At 40.9% G+C, this 18199-nt stretch overlaps 2 protein-coding genes across 8 annotated transcripts in view; one reads left to right on the top strand and one right to left on the bottom strand.

The window, feature by feature from the left end:
- The window catches only part of USP45 (ubiquitin specific peptidase 45), a 63334-nt gene extending 60248 nt beyond the window's left edge, over positions 1-3086 (bottom strand). For all 7 annotated transcript variants that reach the window (XR_005068471.1, XM_037059721.1, XM_037059723.1 and 4 more), the window contains exon 1: positions 3012-3086. The gene's annotated coding sequence lies outside the window, so the exon portion shown is untranslated. The remainder of the gene's footprint in view (positions 1-3011) is intronic.
- A 4527-nt stretch (positions 3087-7613) lies between these two features.
- On the top strand, positions 7614-17379 carry LOC118996358 (thiosulfate sulfurtransferase/rhodanese-like domain-containing protein 3). The gene is made up of 4 exons (XM_037059715.1): positions 7614-7813; positions 16417-16590; positions 16694-16853; positions 17198-17379. Exons 1-4 carry the CDS (start codon positions 7741-7743, stop codon positions 17268-17270), a joined length of 480 nt encoding a protein of 159 aa, XP_036915610.1. The 5' UTR covers positions 7614-7740; the 3' UTR covers positions 17271-17379.
- The last annotated feature ends 820 nt before the right edge of the window (positions 17380-18199 follow it).

Raw genomic sequence — 18199 nt, 5'->3', positions numbered from 1 at the left:
TGGTTCAATTCCCAGTCAAGGCACATGCCTGAGTTGTGGGCCAGGTCCCCACTTGGGGGTGTGCAAGAGGCAACAGATCTATGTATCTCGCACACATCAATGTTTTTCTCCCTCTCTTTCTCCCTCCCTTGACCTCTCTCTAAAAATAAATAAACAAAATCTTAAAAAATATAAAAATAAAAGTAGCATAGCCTAAATTCTACCTAATATCACCTTGCTCCACAGCTAAGCTACAGTCCAATTTTCATGGTTATTTGTTTATTTGCCCTTATTGATAAAGGTGAAAGAATCTTTCAATTCAGTAATAAATTTTGAATCTTGATTTAATCATACCATGTCCCAAGTAAGGGAACTTTTGAATTTACCATTTTATGAGTCATGTCTTTGAGTCCAAGGATCATCAAATTGAACTCAGTCACAACAAATTAAGGCCTTCATAGTCACAGAGATGCCTAAGGCCTTCAAGTTTCCTTTACCACCACATTGTTTCTGAATGCCTTGTCCCTCCAACCTTCCCCATCAGCTTAGCCCTATAGTTCCACCTTGCAAAATCACTGATTCAAGTCTTCCATTCTTTGATCACAACTTCAAGTTCTTCCAGTTTGCTTGACCAGACACTCCTGCTCGTCCTTAGTGCCCAGGATAACAGGCTGCATCTCAACAAGTACTTGCAGGATCACTATGATCACGTTTCACTATAGCCCGGCAGGGAAATGGGGGTGTGGCAAATGGGAGTGCTGATTCTTTAAGCTTCATTTGGAAGTGACACCTGTCATGCCTGCTCATATTTCAGTGGCCAAAACAAGTCATACAGCCACATCTAATTTCAAGTAGATAAGGGGTAGGGGGTGTACAAAGAGCATGGCCTTACTGTGTACGCAGGAGGAACAGAATATATGTGTACAACCTGAATGAGTATATCACCCCTCTAACAGAACCCCAATCCTAGATGAACCCAATTAACCACTTCCTCAATGTCTGCATCCAAACAGGCTGGAGAAAGTCTTGTAAGAACGTGGATTGGGTCCACTAAATTCATACATAATCTCAAAGGGATCAAGTCATCCCATTATCTACTGTACCCGGTCAACTTACCTGCTCCTCACACAGTCATTCAAAACCTTTTTACTTTCCCAAATCTCCAATTCCCTCATCTCCATACTCCTTAAAATACAATCTAGTTTTCAACTTTACTGAAAGAGACATGATCAGATGACAAATCTGATCTTTCTTTCCCTCCCTAAACTTACATACTTACGTCCAACTATTTTAACTTGAGTCCTGAAAAGAGACAGATGTAACTAAAAGAATCCAGGGGTGAAAATGGCTCATAAGAAACTGGTTGTATTTTTTCCCAACTGTACAGATAAACTCTTGATTTAAAAAAAAAAAAGCATTAACACATAGATAATGCTTGCAGAATTTAAAAACAAACAAAAAGAACCTGTAAAAGACCTGGGCCTTTTTTCAAAAACATTGACTCAAACTTAACTTGGCACTGTCAAGTCAATTTCCAGTGGTTTTTCTGACATACACAGTATGTCTAAACATACAGAATCATTTTGGACAGTAACCCACTGTTTAGCAATCACAAATCTGTGTAGATTTCTTTTTCCAGTTTCCCTTTAAAGCAAAAAGAAATGAGTCCCATTATTAGAGCAAATATTTTCTATCATCAACAGTGTCTGGGGAGTTCCAAGACCACCCTCACATATGGAGATTCACTAGAAGGACTCAAAAACAAATAAACAAACAACAACAAACCCTCAGCATATAGTTAGTTGTGCTATTAGGGAACGTTTTTTACCGCAATGTAGTATGAACACAGAGCCCGATCATAATGGAAAAAGACTCTCGTGAAGTCTGCCATTTGCAGGCTTCCTTAACATTCTCTCCCTCTCAGAAGGGGTCAAATCGACCAATGCCTCTGCACAATGTTTTTGCTCAGGGAAGCCTGTTACAGACTCCCCAGCCCAGAATTTTAAGGGAGCTGGTAACTTCAGCACAAACCATACTGTTCCCAAATGCCAAACAGGGGCTAACCTTGCAAGCAGCCTTTTTAAAAATAGCAAACTCGGGCCTACCATGCACTTTTCAGCACAAGTACTTTCTGATCATTTTTCTCGCGGGGTTTCCCAGCTAAAGTTTTCAGTTTTCAACTTCAGCATTACTCTAACATGTCTTCTCTGTAACGTAGGATGTACAACTAAGTTGATGAAAAAATGTTTAACTTCTTAAAGCAGTTTATGCACACAAAAGCCCATATTCTAAAAAAAAAAAAAACAACCTTTTGTTTTCCTACTCTTGGGCAATTACTTTCAGTGGCGGGGAGAGTGAAGGGGGACTGGGACACAGCTCTCCTTTTAGATACTAGACTCAAAAAGATGAACACACTTACATCGTTTTACTGAGCATCAATCACACTCGGTTCTAAGCACTTCGAAAAAACTAAACCCGCTTAATCCTCACAACCACCTTAGGAGATAGGTTACTATTATTTTCCCCTTCTCCAGTTGAAGAACTTGAGGGACACTGAGGTTGAGCGACGCGCAAGCGTCCCCGAACCAGGCAGCGGGGTGGGGATCTGGACCCAGACGGCCCGTCTCCAGGGCTTCCCGTGCTGCACAGTGCTGCCAGAAGCCCGTGTTTAGACACGTGCCCTCCCGTCACTAACAAAAACATCCCAAGTTTCTTTAGAGGAAATGCGTTACTGAGGAAAGAGCGCCGGAGGCCGGATAGGTGTCCCGCGCCCGAGCGCCTCGGCTGAGGTGAGGCGGGGGCGCCGCCCCTCCCCCCGCGGCTCCGCTCCTTCCCGGGATCCCCCTGGCCGCCGCCCTGACACCGAGCCAGCCGTGATCACTCGGCCCTAGGTGACCGCCTGGCGCCCCCAAAGATTGGGAACACGGGAGAGAGTGGGGGCCTCTCTCCCAGGCGCATCGCCCCTTGGGGCTAGGGTCGCGAAAACCAAGACCGAAAAACTGTGCGACCACAGCACCGAACCCCCAACTCACCCCGCGGGGCCAAGCCTCTGCGTCTACACCAGAAGCGACTGCGCCTGCGCAGCCGTCCCAACGGGAGGCAGGGGCGGGGCGTCGTGTGACAGCCGGGACCTCTGGGCGGGCTGGGCGGCCCCTCTCGGGGCGGGGCACCCGTAGTGGGGCGTGGAGTGGGCGGGCCCTGTCCGCTCTTTCCAACGTTCTCCTAGGTGGGCGGAGCCCGATGAGCGCAGCCCAGTAGGTGGCCAAGAATCTTAAAATGAGAGCAGTGGACTCCTAGTTGGATTCGAATAGTAGCCTGGAGTCCAGAGCTCTGGTCTTCCCTGAGTCGGGATTAAGCCTCACTTGTTGCCGGGCGCCTGCTGGGAAAGCCTCCTACTTCCCTCCATCACACTCTTCCGTACAATTAAGTCTCGTCTGACAGCCACCATACGTCACTTCGCTTTTTTCGTTATCATTGTCTTATCTGTCGCTTCCTTGCTGGACCGGAAATTTCCTGATCTACACCTATACCTCTTGGAATTTTGATGATCCCTTCAGGTGGTCTGCACATTGCACCTGCTTAGTAAAATGGGTGGTTTGAAAACATTTTTGATTGAACTGAGGCAGGAAAGTTAGCTTAAGGAACAGAGGCCTCCCAGGCTCTACTCCTCCCCTGCCCTTTTAGGTTAGGGCACTTCGGATGTGACGTGTGGCTAGACACCAGTCCCCTTACTGCCCCCTCCCTATTTCCTGGGGTAAGTAATATTTGATACAAAAGAAAACCAGTCTCAGCCAGAGTTAGCAGCCACATTGACCTGCATGGCAGTTTTCAGGCCGCTCTGCTCTCTGGACAGCCACCCTCCAGAGAGGAGGGACTGCGATGGGCTGCGTGAGGAACCCCGCCCCAGCGTCGGAGACCAAGAGCCACCCCACTCTCTCCCCTTGCCCATAGCTGATAGAAAGAAACCTCCACCCAGACCCCTTGGTAGGACTCACTTCCTGACTTCACCCGCGCTCCCCTCCTTCTTGAGTGTATACTCTCACCTTAGTACGTTTGTTGTGCTTTGCTGAGTCTGTCTCTATNACTGCGATGGGCTGCGTGAGGAACCCCGCCCCAGCGTCGGAGACCAAGAGCCACCCCCACTCTCTCCCCTTGCCCATAGCTGATAGAAAGAAACCTCCACCCAGACCCCTTGGTAGGACTCACTTCCTGACTTCACCCGCGCTCCCCTCCTTCTTGAGTGTATACTCTCACCTTAGTACGTTTGTTGTGCTTTGCTGAGTCTGTCTCTATCTTGAATTTTTTCCTGCGTGGTGACAAGAATTTGGACACTGTCGCTAGGATGTGGCCTCCCTTGGCCTCCCTGTGAGCCCTCAGGGACCAGAATGACATGCAAACATCGACACTAGTTACAGGTAAACTCCTCAAGTCTTGCAATCTCAAAGTTCTTCAGCGGGGGTCAGGTTTAGCCTTATGGATAGTGCCTTGGTTTACGAGTCAAAAGATACCAGAGATAAGCCAAAAATGTGTGACTTTTCCTTAAAAACTCTAATTCATTTCTTAAGGAGTAGTTAAAATTATTTCCATGTAGAGAACTTGACTAAGATTACTAAATATTTATGTTTTGTTAATGGGAGCCATTTATTCCGCAAGTATAACCAAATACATATGCTAATCACTGTGTTAGGTACAGTGCTATAGAACTACGTTTTGCAGTAAAGAAATTTTCTCCCCCTAGGGAAAAGAAAATATTCCCCAATAAATATAGTGTTGTGGTGTAATTTTGAAGTCTAAATTCTCTACTTCATAAATTAATAGTTTTCATTTATTTTAACATCAGATCTGAAACAGAACATGGAGGGGAAAAAGACATGCAAACTTGAACAAATCTAAATAATTTGCATATAACATTTCATTACATTTCATTATTTTGGAAAGTGTATATTGGTATCAAATTTACCCTTAAAAAGGGGGTGTTGAATTAGAATATAGAAATTTAGCTTCTCGGCCTCATAAAAGCAAATTTAGGGATTATGCAAACAACCATACAATACTTAAATTGTTCTTCAAAATAACAAAATTCCAAAACTACCTTTATTTCCAGCAGATGCAACCTTAACATAACCAAAATCTCCAGAGATTTCAGTTGTCATTCCAAAACTTGAAATGAGTTAGAGAAAATTGTCTAATACTAAGTTTTTATTTTTGATACTCTTCAAATTATTTTAATTAAAAGTAAAACTTACTTCTCAAAGAAAGGAAATAATTTTAAATAGTTCCCAGCACCCAGTAAATATATTTTCAGTATTATTGCAAAGACATTATGACAAAACAGCAAATCAAATGCAAATAAAAATGCAAATTTGTGTAAAATCAGCTGTTTATATATTTGAAAAAATGTTAAGTATTTGTTTGAAAGTACTGATTCATATCAACTTAGCATTAGTAGACTTCTCCCAGAAAGTGAGATGATTTCTTTCCCTTTCAGCCCACTAAAAACTTTGCTGACTCTCTCTGAAGGGAGAACTGGGACACTTATCTGAGAAGCAATCTCTTTTGACAAGATCTTTTTGCTCTAATCACACTTAAATAAACCAAATTTGGCACTCTGCTAGGTATGAGGCAACATATTCACCTTTTCAGAAAAAAATCTTCAGAAACATATTTCTCAAATAATTAGTCATGAACATTGGAAAATATTGTTTAGTAACACATGTTCTCACCAAAGCATAAATCATTAAACATGATCACAGATGCCGAGAACATTGTTTGCCTGTCTGTGTCATACAACCTGTGGGTTTATAACATATTCAGGATAGCTCAAGGATGCCATGAAGAGTCCATGAATCTGCAACAGATAATGATATCTTAGTTCAAAGTTAATCTACAAAATAGATTACTCAGAGACTATGGCTAAGCTTCAAATTGTAACTGAAATGCAGGTCCAGCTGCCTGCCGCTACAAAAGCCAATATTGGAGAGGCAGTTGCTGGTGGATAGGAGAGTGATTTAATTTCAGGTGTTGGCCACCTCAACGTTGGGGTACTCATGTCTTAAAGCCCACCTCCCCATTTCAGTGGAGGCAGAGGTTTTTTATATGAAGGAAGAGGAGAGCAAAACAAAGAGATCAAGGGAGAAGGTTGAAATATCTCTACATGCAGACTAGCACAGTCCATTCCAATTCGGCAAGTGATGGTCCAGCGTGCACCATCCTGGTTTAGTCATCCTGGCTTCATGCCATCCTGGCTCCATGGGCGAAAGTCAGCAAATCTTCTGTAGTGGGGATGCCTGAAGGTCAGAGTTTGTATATTTTGAAAGTAGTTCCTAGGATTCTTATACAAATATGCTATTTATCTACAAGCTACATATTAGTCAGAGTCAGCATATACAGAAACAATGTCAAAAGAATGGTGGGGTGGGCTATAATTTCCCACTGTTACAAAATTATTTGGAAAAACACAATTGTAAGTGGTGTCATTGGTACAGAAATCTGAAGTGGTTTTATTAAATATTAAATTATTGAAAACTGAACAATTTAAAATGCATGCTTAATGAAATTATTCCCTGGACACATACTTTAATAATGTCATTTAGAAAATAATTTTTAAATTTCCCACTGTAAGTGCATTTACAATTAAATATAGCTTTTATTGTGCTTAAAAACCAAGTTGAGAATAAATTAAAAACAAGGAAATTAGAAACTTTATGTGATAGGCCGAATAATGCCCCCCCCTGGAATGTATTCCAATTCCCAAAATGTGTTAATATGTTACCTTACATGGCAAAAGGACTTAGCAGATAGGACTAAGTTAAGAATCTTGACATGGGAGATTATCCTGGATTATCTTAGTGGTTCCAGTATAATCACAAAGCTCCTTATAAAAGGGAGACAAGAGGATCAAAGGGAAAAAGGGGAATGTGACATCAGAAGCAGATCAAAGTTAGAGCGAGATCTGAAGATGCTAAACTGCTGGCTTTGAAGATGGGGAAGGGAACCGCTAGCCAAGGAAATCGAGCAGCCTCTAGTAGTTGGGAAAAGTAATTTAAAAAATTCTCTCCCAGAGCCTTCAGAATGAACACAGGCTTGATGACACCTTAATTTTAGCTAGATGAAACTTCTGACCTACAGACTGCACATCATTAATTTGTATTGTTTTAAAACAGTAAACTTGTGGTAATGTTAGGGCAGCAGTTGAAGACTACATTTAAAACAATAATTGCACCTCACCCTGACGAAGTTATCATCAAATCGTGGGGAAAAGATGTCAGTATGAGATTATCCTAATACGGGCATTAATTGAACTAGTTATTGGAGTTCAGACCAATTCTAAGAAGAGCATCCATGTAGTTTGCTTTAATCCAATATATTAGAATCCTACTAAAAAGCAAATTGGAGAAATGGGTTTACTTTAAACCCTTGAATGTTGTCTTTTGGTATATTTACTACGTTCTACTTTCAAACTTTTTCTCTCCTTAATAAAAAAAAAGCAAGCTAATCCTTAGTTTCTTTCCAAAAGATTTTAAACTTTAAAGCGGGGCACGTTTTGGTCAGCGATTAAGCCTTGTGGCATTACCGGGTTCGGCCGGCGCCAGGCTGGAGGGCGCCCAAGAGTCCGACACGGCTCCGGTAGAGGGCGGAGGTGGAGGAACAGGCGGAGCCAGAGCTCCTCCAGCAGCAGGAGGAGCAGGGAAGGATTCGGGAAAGAGCGTTGACGGAGCGAGGAGAGAAAACGGTCACTAGTTGCACGTGCGCGAGCTGGTAATGATGTTGCAGAGGTCGCTGTTTGGAAGGGTGCGCCGCGTGATCCTCGGGTCCGCGGAGGCTGCGCTGTGGGGTGAGCTCGGCGGCCCTTGGGGAGAGGAAGAGCCCTGACTTCGGGCCCCAGGGAAGGGATGGGATGGGTTGGGGCGCTCGCTTTAGACTTCCAGTTAAAAGTCAAACCTATTCCTCTCGGCACCTGGGGATGTATCGACCTTCAGTTCTTGTTCCTGGGTTATTGGAGTCCGAGGCTGCTCTGGGGGACGCCGGGAGCGGAGTAAACACAGCTCCGGGAAGCTCGCGTAGGAAGGCATTTATAAAGGTAGTGGTGCTTGAGTGAGCAACGAAGGTGAATATTCGACTCTGGGAAGCCAACCAGATGGCCAGCTCCTGCCCAGGAGGGACGTAATGTCGAGCCCAGCGTGGCGAGTTCCACTTGTGACCCTCTAGAAAGCACCGCTTTTGCTTGATGAAACATTTATTTAGGATTATAGCGTGTTAAAGCTGCAAAAGTAACACCGCTAATTTTACACACGGCTGAAGGGAAGACGGTGCAAAGGTAGTCAGTGGAGACATTAGGTCTAGAACTGAGTCCAGTCCTTTCTTCCAGTCCTTTCTCTTTACTTTCATGCTCGTTCAGCAACTGTTATTTGTGGATTCAAGGCCAGGGAATACTGTCGCACCCCCTCCCCTCCCAGGTGTTCATTTTAACTGTCGGTACATCCTCTGTAGTATGTTGTGCTATTTTTTCTGTGCAGATTCTTTGTTGTTTGTTTTTACTTTTGTTCAACAACCATTTATTGAGGGTCTCAGCAGCCAGGCCTCTTGCTAGGGATACAGCCTCTGCAGTTCTGTTTTCCATTTTGGGGGGAGATAGACACAAGTAAACAGTCACCACACACAGCCGTGTCTAGTGAGACTGCAATGGAAAGAACTGACTCTGCCTGAGTTGGAGAAAGTTAGACAAAAGGTGCCTTTTCATTTTACTATATGAAAATAAGCAATAGAATACTGTAAGTCTCCTTTATACACCATCCTACTCTCCTCCCCAGATATAGTTTGTTACCAATCCTTCTAAACACTTTTCTATAAGTATACATAAATATACACATAAAATACTACATATATTATATATAATAATCTGTTATAGCTCACATTTCATATATATTATTTATATTGCATCATGATCTGCAGTGCATTTTTTTCTGTAATTTCTTCTCACTTAGGTATTCAGAAGCTTTCCATGACAACACATGTAACTCCTAACCATTGCGCATATCCGTAGTGTGGATCACCACAGTGTATTTATTCAGTCCTCTGTTGATGAACATTTTGGTTTCCAATTTTTTGCTATTATAAAAAGATCTTCAATAATTATCATCACACCCGCCTCTTTATGTATATGTACAAATATTTTACTAGACTAGATACCCAGAAGTGGGACTGTTGGATCAAAGTGGCAGTAACAAGACCCGTTTAACTGGGTCTTAAAGAAGGAAACCAGTGTACCAAGCAGAGATGAATGAGAAGGAACAGTGTGCCTAAGTCCTGAAGAAAACTTCACAGCAACTCAAAGATTATTCCCATTTTACAAATAATAAACTAAGTCCTAGAGAGTGTAAGTACCATATTTTTCAAACTATAAGATACACCCCCCTAATTTAGGAGGAAAATGAGGGTGCATCTTACAGTTCAAATGTAGCTTACCTGGCTCGTTGTGGAGGGGGTGGTGGAGCAGGGTCACAGGTTATTAAATATTTTACCACATTTTCTGCTTCAAAATTTTATTTTTCTAATTTCCTCTAAAACCTAGGTGCATCTTATGGTCAGGTGCATTTTATAGTCCTAAAAATACGGTAATCTGTCCAGGGTTACAGAACTAAGTGGACAAGCCAGGAATTAAAGCTGGTTTATCGGACTGTAAAATCCCTGCTCTTACTACTATAAAATGTAGGTAGGGCACATGTGTTTTTTTTCTGTGCTATAACCCATGTTTGTTTAATATGTTTGGCACATTTCAGGGTAATTAATTATGTCTGGTATATATTGATATCTGGGTAATAAGTTTTGATGTAAAGGTATTTTACTATTTACCACTTTCTTGGCAAATTTTTTTTTAAATTACAGATTTATAGAAATAGTACTTGGATGGCATCTTGGAAATAGTATAACATTTATTTTAAAGATCAGGAACTTAGGCTCAAGAAAACCAAACTTAAGAGGTTGAGAATCATCAGCTCAAACAGCTGGACAGGTGGAATCACAGCACATGGGCGCTGTAGTCCCCTCTTTGCTCAGTCGCTGGGCCTCACAGAAGGCTTCTGTGTTCATCTGTTCCTTATGTAAATGAAAGTGGAAAATACTGAGTTTTTCTCTGTTTTTAAAGCCATGATTTCTTGGCCTATGACTTTCAAAGTCATTCCATGAGGTGCTGCTTTCAACCCATAGCCAGTAAGTCCGCAAGTAATACCTACGGTTCCAGAGTTAACTATGATACATGTAGGAAGGTCAGGTACCCTCCTGTCCCTCACAACCACTTAAATTCAAAGGTGACTGAAGTTGGAAGAGCAAGAACAATGAGTTAAGAGAGCAAAGGTGGTGTTAGGAGTCTCTCCTATGAGGATCAGGTCATCAGATCAATACACTCGCCCCAGCCCTGTCTCCATTGACCCATGGCTATTCCATAGTGGATCTCAGAGTGAAGATACTGGTGGTTAGAACAGGTCTGATGCCTCAGAGATAAGATTTTATTTTCCACTATTTATGTATTTATTTAAAGATTTCATGTATTGTATTTTTAGAGATGGGAAAGGAGGGAGAAAGAGAGGAAGAGAAACATCAACGTGTGGTTGCCTCTCATGTGCCCCCCCTATTGGGGACCTGGCCGGCAATCCAAGCATGCACCTTGACTGGGAATCGAACTGGCAACCCTTTGGTTCACAGGCTGGCACTCAATCCACTGAGCCATACTAGCCAGGATCATTATCTGCTTTTCAAAAACATATATATAATGTTGATAATTCCTTTATTTTTAAAATTTTTTATTCAGTTTATTTAAACTAAAAAAAAAAAACTTCACCTGTTTTTCCTCCCCTCCTCCTACCCCCAGTAGTTGAAGTCCCACCCACATCTAGCAAACACCAATCTGTTCTTCATATCTATGAGTTTTTTACATACATTTTTAAAGATTTCACAAATGAGACATCATATAGTATTTGTTTTTCTCTTTCTGACTTACTTCACTTAGCATAATGCCCTGGAGGTCTATCCATGTTGCCACAAATGGCAAGATTGTGTTCCTTTTTTATGACTGGGCAATATTCCACTGTATGTATGTACCACAATTTCTTTATTCATTTATATATTGATGGACACTTCTTGGCTATTGTAAGTAATGCTGCAGTGAAATGAAGGTGAATATATCTTTGAATTAGTGTCTTTGTTTTCTTTGGATAAATCCTCAGAATGGAAGTGCTGACTACAGTAGACGAAACAGTCCCTCTTCAAGCTGGAAGGAGTGGCTTTGTCATTCAGCCTTGTCATTCAACACTGCCTTAGCTCTTGGTTGTCTCTCAAACCTTTGTGCTTGCCCAAGCCACCTATTGTGTCTTTAATAGCGTAGTTGAGGATGTGCCAAGACCTGTCAGTGTCAGTGTCAGTGTCAGTGTCAAAGTCAAAGGGGTGGATCTCAGGCTGACTGCATGCCAGACCATCAGCTTTTAAACTATGCAAAGGCATGCAGTCCTGTGGGACTGAAAGTGTAAGCCCTACTGGGGCTTACACTTTCTGGAGGTGTACCCTTGGTGGCAGTCACCGAAATCAGGACTGAACATACTTTTGATGTAGCTGGAGGGTAATTGAGGCAGAGGAGGAGTGAGAAAGGTTGTAAGGTTCGGTAAATGATGCTGGTAGGGTGGGTTGAAAGGCTTGGATGTATCCTGTACTTAGGAGTTTGGACTCTAATGTGGGTTGTCCTGTAATGTAGGCTGTAGGGAGAACCCAGATATAGTTAGATTTACTGGTGCAGAAGTAGCAAAATTAAAGTCTGTTGAAAGATTAGGCGGAATAAGGTAAAAGTCAGGTACAGTGTATATTAACTCGTGAAATCCTCAAGAGAACTACACATGATCTTTGAGTAAATCCCAAATATCCAGTTTTCCTTCAGTATAGGAACAGATCACTGTTTCTTTGGGTAAGCGCCAGGTAAAGTGGTTAATTTACAATTAGAGGCCTCATTGTACAAAAGAACAAACAAACCACACTATAGCCTTAAAGAAAGAATTAGTTTGGAGTCGAGGCTCATACCAAGAGAGGCCTGGAGGAGCTGAGACTCACTAAGGAAACATGCTTGCCTCGGGCTTTGGCTCAGTGTGGAAAGGTAAGGAAATCTTCCCTGCTGATTACACCCCCTGTTCCTCCCAGCACCCCTGGGAAGAACAGTACAGCTGAGTTAGAGAAAGGTAAATGTCAGTTTTAGCAAGAAAAATACAACCATCTTTTCTTTAGTTACACAGGCTACATTCTGTGATTCTGTTTCCCAGCAGCTAAATCCCACAATCTTGAGTTTAATGTAATTTATTCAATCGCCATATTTTTCTAGTTCCTAACAGTGTGGAATAGTTAACAAGTGTGAATTCAACCTGCTGGCCCTTTATATTCTGGGAATCCACAAAACAGCTAGTTGAAAGAAAGAGTTTGATTCCAGGTGCTAAGATCTAATCTTGACAAAAAAATGAACCAACTTTTTAAAATCTGAAGAGGATGAGAAAGCCTGTATTTTTATTTTTAAAATTTACTTATTATGGTAAACTATAACATAAAATTTATCATTTTGATAACTTGTGAGTGTACAATAGCACTGTCTATGTTCACAATGTCATGAGGTCATCACCACTATGTCTAAAAATGTTCACCACCCCCCACAGAAACTCTGTACCTATTAAGCAGTAACTCCCTCTGCTCCCTCCAGGGCTCTGGTGACCTCTACCCTATTTTCTCTTTCTGCGAATTTAACCTGTTTTAGGTTTGTCATACAAGTGGAATGACAAAATATTATCCCTATTGTGTCTGGCTTATTTCACTCACCGTGTTTGCAATGTTGTAGTTTCATCTTGTGGTATGTGTCAGAACTTTATTCCTTTTTATGGCTAAATAATATCCCATTGTAGGCACATCCCACGTGTTTAAATCCATTCATCTATCCATGAACACTTGGGCTGTATCCACCTTTTGGCTGTTATAAATAATGCTGCTATGAGCACTGGTATATACGTATCTATCTAAACCCATTTCCAGTTCTTTCAGGTACATACAGTACTACATACCAAGCTATGTTTGGGTCAGTGACGACCTGCATGTATGCATATAGGATAGTCCCATAAGATTAGAATGGAGCTGAAAAATTCCTGTCTCCTAGTGATGGTTCAGTGCCTGACTTCAAAGGAATTGCCAAGGATAAGAAGGGTGCAAAAATCAACAAGGCTGTGGTTGAGATGGCAAACAATTCTAACTTGAGTTGTAGATGAGGATGACACTGAGGAATGGATTGATGAGTTGTCGGAACCAGAACATGAATGCAGCCGAAGAGGCAAGAGAAAAGGAAACTCCAAGAGAAGAAAAAGAAGAACTGCCCCCCAAAAATTCATAGGGAAGGGTTTAGCAGAAGCTTTGCGGTCCTCACCAAGCTCCTTAAAAAGTTTGAGAACCTGGACACCAACATTAAAATGTTTTCATTAACAAAGAAGAATGTTCATGTTGCATTACCTGCTTTAAAAGAAAATCTACAATGAAAAAAGTACATCAAGCAAACCACCATGGGCGTATTTCTGAAAAAGGGATGCCTCAAGAAAAGGCCCGGGAGGGCCTTCCGAGAGGCGTTCCAGAAGGCATTGTTATCACAGGAGATGACAGTTCCCTGTGTGTTACTGTCCCTGAAGACCTTCCAGTAGGACAAGATGAGAAGATGGAAGACAGTATTGATGATCCTGACCCTATGTAGGTCCAGGCTCATGTGGATTCATGTCTTAGTTTTTAACAACAACAAAAAAGTTTAAAAATTAAAAAAATAAAAATAAGTAAATATTTTAAATAAAGCTTATACAATAAGGATATGAAAATATTTTTGTACAGCTGTACAATGTGCTTGTTTTAAGCGAAGTGTTTACAGAAAGAGTCAAGTTTTAAAAAATCAAAAAGTTTATAAAGTAAAAAGGTTTCATACAGCAACCTAAGGTTAATTAATTATTGGAGGAAAAACAGATAAATAAATTCAGTGTAGCCTAAGTGTACAGTGTTTATGAAGTCCACAGGAGTACACAGTCATGTCCTAGGCCTTCACATTCCCTCACCACTCACTCACTGGCCCAGAGCAACTTGCAGTCCTGCAAGCTCCATTCATGCCCTACACGTGTCCCATGTTTTATCTTTTATACCATAATTTGATAGTACCATTTCTATGTTTAGATACTCAAATATTCACCATTGTGTTACACTTGCCAGTAGCATTCAGTACAGTAACACGTGGCACAGGTCTGGAGCAACAGTCCGTACCTGGAGCCGAAGTGTGTAGTGGGCACTACCATCTAGGTTTGTGTTAAGTCTGTCATGTTCACACAAAGACAAAATCACTTAGTGATGCCTTTCCTAGAACATACCCCACTGTTGAGTGACACATAACCATATAATTCCCCCATAAATGTGAAATATTACTGTTATCAGATACCAAATTACCACAGATGGTACATGGTGGGTCTGTTTCTGGACTTAGACCTTTGAAATTCCTTATGTCAGCTTTATACTACTTAATATACTGAATATATTTCAAACATTAATACTGAATATTAATGTTTGATATTAATACTGAATATTTCAAACATTTGAAGCATTATTTACCTTATGGTGGTCATTTTGTTGTGAAATATGAACACTAACTTTGTTTTTAATTAAAATTTGTGTTTCCTTTCACTTTTTAAAATATAATTTTAGACCTATAGGAAAGTTGCAAAAGTAAAATAGTTTATTTTTACCCAAGTACTTCCTATAAACATCTTACCTGGTATAATTATTGAAACCAGGAAATTGATTTTGACATAATACCATTAACCAACCCAGAGACCTAATTTAACTTCCACCAGTCTTATGCCTGGGCTGGTATGGCTCAGCAGACTGAGCACTGGCCTGCAAACAACAGGTCACTAGTTGGATTCCAGTCAGGGCACTGCCTGGGCTGCGGGTCAGGTCCCTGGTTGTAGGCCTGTGAGAGGCAACCGATCAATGTTTCTCCCTCCCTCCCCCTCTCTCTAAAAACTACATAAAATCTTAAAAAAAACTAAAACAAAAAAAAATCCAACCCACCAGCTTTCTCACTGATGCTTCTTATAGTCCCAGACCCAATCCAAGATCCTACATTTGTATGAAGTTGTTACGGCTCTTTTGTGTCAGTCTTTGACAGTTTCACAGTCTCTGTCTTTCATGACTGACACTGTTTTTTAGTGTATTTACCTTTAGCCCTTATTTATAAAGCATAGGTATTTGAACAGAGTTAAAATTCCATTGTATATACTTTATTTTTAAAAGGTTTTATTTATTTATTTTTAGAGAGAGGAAGGGAAACATCAATGTGTGCTTGCCTCTCGCATGCCCCCTACTGGAGACCTGGCTGGCAACTCAGGCATGTACCCTAGACTGGGAATCGAACTAGCAACCTTTTGGTTCATAAGCCGGCACTCAACCCCCTGAGCCACACCTGCCAGGGCATGACTGACACTTTTAAGAGTACTGGTTATTTTATGGGTTGGTTTGAGGTTTTCTTCTGATTAGATTCAGGGTATGCATTTTTGGCAAGAATACAAAAGAAGTGGTGTGCTCTCCTCAGTGCATCCTATCAAGGTACATATTGTCAACATACCTTATTACTAGTGACCTTTGACTAACTGGTTAGTGGTATCTTCCAGGTGTCTCCTTTTGCATAATTAGTAAGTATCTCTTGAGGGATACTATCCCGTTTCTCAACATACTTTCATCTACTAACTGTAGTATCAATGGTTCTTGCTGCAACAATTATTACGGGGGTATTTGCCTAATGATGATGGTATTTCCATCAATCCTTCCACATTTATCAGTTGAAACAATCCCTTTCCCCCACTCACTTATTCAATTATATCCTTAGTATTGACCTGTGGATTTTTTTTATGGTTATTTACTCATTACAATATTATGTTAGCAATTATTTAACAGAAACAGTACCATTAAGTACTTACAAGTGCTTTCAAATGTAAGGTCATCATATCTATGGCTTATTATCTCTGCATGTAAGGGGAAATGAAATTAAAATTTTCTTAATACTGTAACTTTACATCATGGTAAGATTTACATATTTGCACAGTTCACTCAATAAATGCTTTATGGGTATCTATAAATTCACTCCAATGAAGGGGCTTGGAGAGGGTAGAATATAAAGCGGACACAAAGCCAGCCATTAAGCAAGCAGGGCAGGAGGACAGGGCTGCGTCCTCTTGCTCAGTCCAACTGTGAAATACATACATCGACTACAGTTCAGGAAAGTTGAAAGATCAAGCTTAGTTAGCTGACTAGAACTGGGGGAAAATTCCTTCAACCTTCTCTTTGCAGATATTAATAGTGATACCGTTTTGAAGGTGCCTATTTATTTATTCTTTCCAGGTTTGAACTCAATAAAAGGAAAACACCACAATTTTTGTACTTCTGTTTTTAAAGATGTCACTTATAAGGAACTTAAAAACCTCTTGAATTCAAAAAAAATTATGTTAATTGATGTTAGAGAGACATGGGAAATTCTCGAGTATGGAAAAATCCCTGGATCTGTCAATATACCACGTAAGTTATATGTGTCTTAAACTGATTCATTACAAAAACTATATATATTCAGACAACTTACTATAGATAAAATTTAATTGAGAGTCTTTACATTTTTTTCCAGTGGGTGAGGTAGGTGAAGCTCTACAGATGAACCCAGAAGACTTCAAAGAGAAGTATAATGAAGTGAAGCCATCCAAATCTGATGATCTAGTGTTTTCTTGTTTAGCTGGAGTGAGAAGCAAGGCGGCTCTGGATACAGCAGTATCTCTGGGCTTTACCAGGTACATTGATGAAGCATAAAAATGGATTCAAGAATGTACATTGCAGGGTTTCATATGTACTACATTTTTGCTGGAATACTGAAGAACTTGTAATTACTGTTAGTAATGGCAGTGGAGCCAGCTTAAGAGCCTCTCTCTTTTCATACGACTCAAAAGTAACACGATCTTTTAAATAGGCCAAATAGTAGCCTATTTAAATATTAGCCTAACAATCTTTACATCTCTCAATAGTGTGGTGAGTAGCCACTACATCTCTAAATCGCTGAAGTTCATACAGTTTCTATCAGCCTTGTGTTATAAAGCCAGAGAAAACGTTTACAGCACTGTCTGATGTATGTTTTCAGTGCCAAACACTATGCTGGAGGATGGAAGGAATGGGCATCCTACGAATATTCAGAGAAGAAGCAAGGAAACTGAATTTTGGAACACAAGCTCGCTCTTTTCTCGTGTGTGTGCAGCCCAGCACAATGGAATGAGCAAGAGAATAAAAATCTAGCCCTGGCACCACTGGCTAATGGGAAGAGGATTTTGTATGTCAGTTATTTGTCGAATCTTTTTCCCAACTGTAAATTGAGAATATCACTTTCCCTGCCTACTTCCAAAGGCTATTGAAGGTCATGTAAGGGTTGGGATTCCAGGAACTAATTCCTAAACAGTTCCTAAACTAGTATAGTTCAACAGTATTCCAAAAGACCAGGTTACTTGTATGTCCTAATCATGTATGACCATTTGTGTTAGTGTATCTATCCACTAAAGGCTATGAGTTAGGCCAGATTAATAAACAGACTTGACATTAAAACACCAAGAATCTGGGATCCTTCTAAATAGATGAAATATTAATGAAAATTCCAGCATCCAAAGACTAATGGTAATGTTGTGACCAGCATGGTAGTGATATAACTTTCAATTTAAAAATTATGATCTGGGCCCTGGCTGGTGTAGCTCAGTGGACTGAGCGCAGGCCTGTGAACCAAAGGGTTGCTGGTTTGATTCCCAGTCAGGGCACATGCCTGGGTTGCAGGCCAGATCCCCAGTTGGGGGTACACAAGGGGCAATCACACACTGATGTTTCTCCCTCTCTTCCCCTCTCTAAAAATAAATAAAATATTTTTAAAAATTAACATGACCTAAGTCCTGGCTGGTATAGCACAGTGGATTGAGTGCAGGCCTGAGAACCAACGTATCAAGGTTCGATTCCCAGTCAGGGCACATGCCTGGGTTGCAAGCCAGTTCCCAGTAAGGGGCATACAAGAAGCAACCATACATTGATATTTCTCTCCCTCTCTCCTTCCTTTCCCCTCTAAAGATAAATAAATAAAATATTTTTTAAAATATGATCTATAGGG

This window comes from Sturnira hondurensis, unplaced genomic scaffold, assembly GCF_014824575.4.
Source record: "Sturnira hondurensis isolate 20B ecotype Veracruz unplaced genomic scaffold, ASM1482457v3 Scaffold0011291, whole genome shotgun sequence".
NCBI classification, from domain to species: domain Eukaryota; kingdom Metazoa; phylum Chordata; class Mammalia; order Chiroptera; family Phyllostomidae; genus Sturnira; species Sturnira hondurensis.
This window is presented reverse-complemented; position numbering and strand designations above follow the sequence as displayed.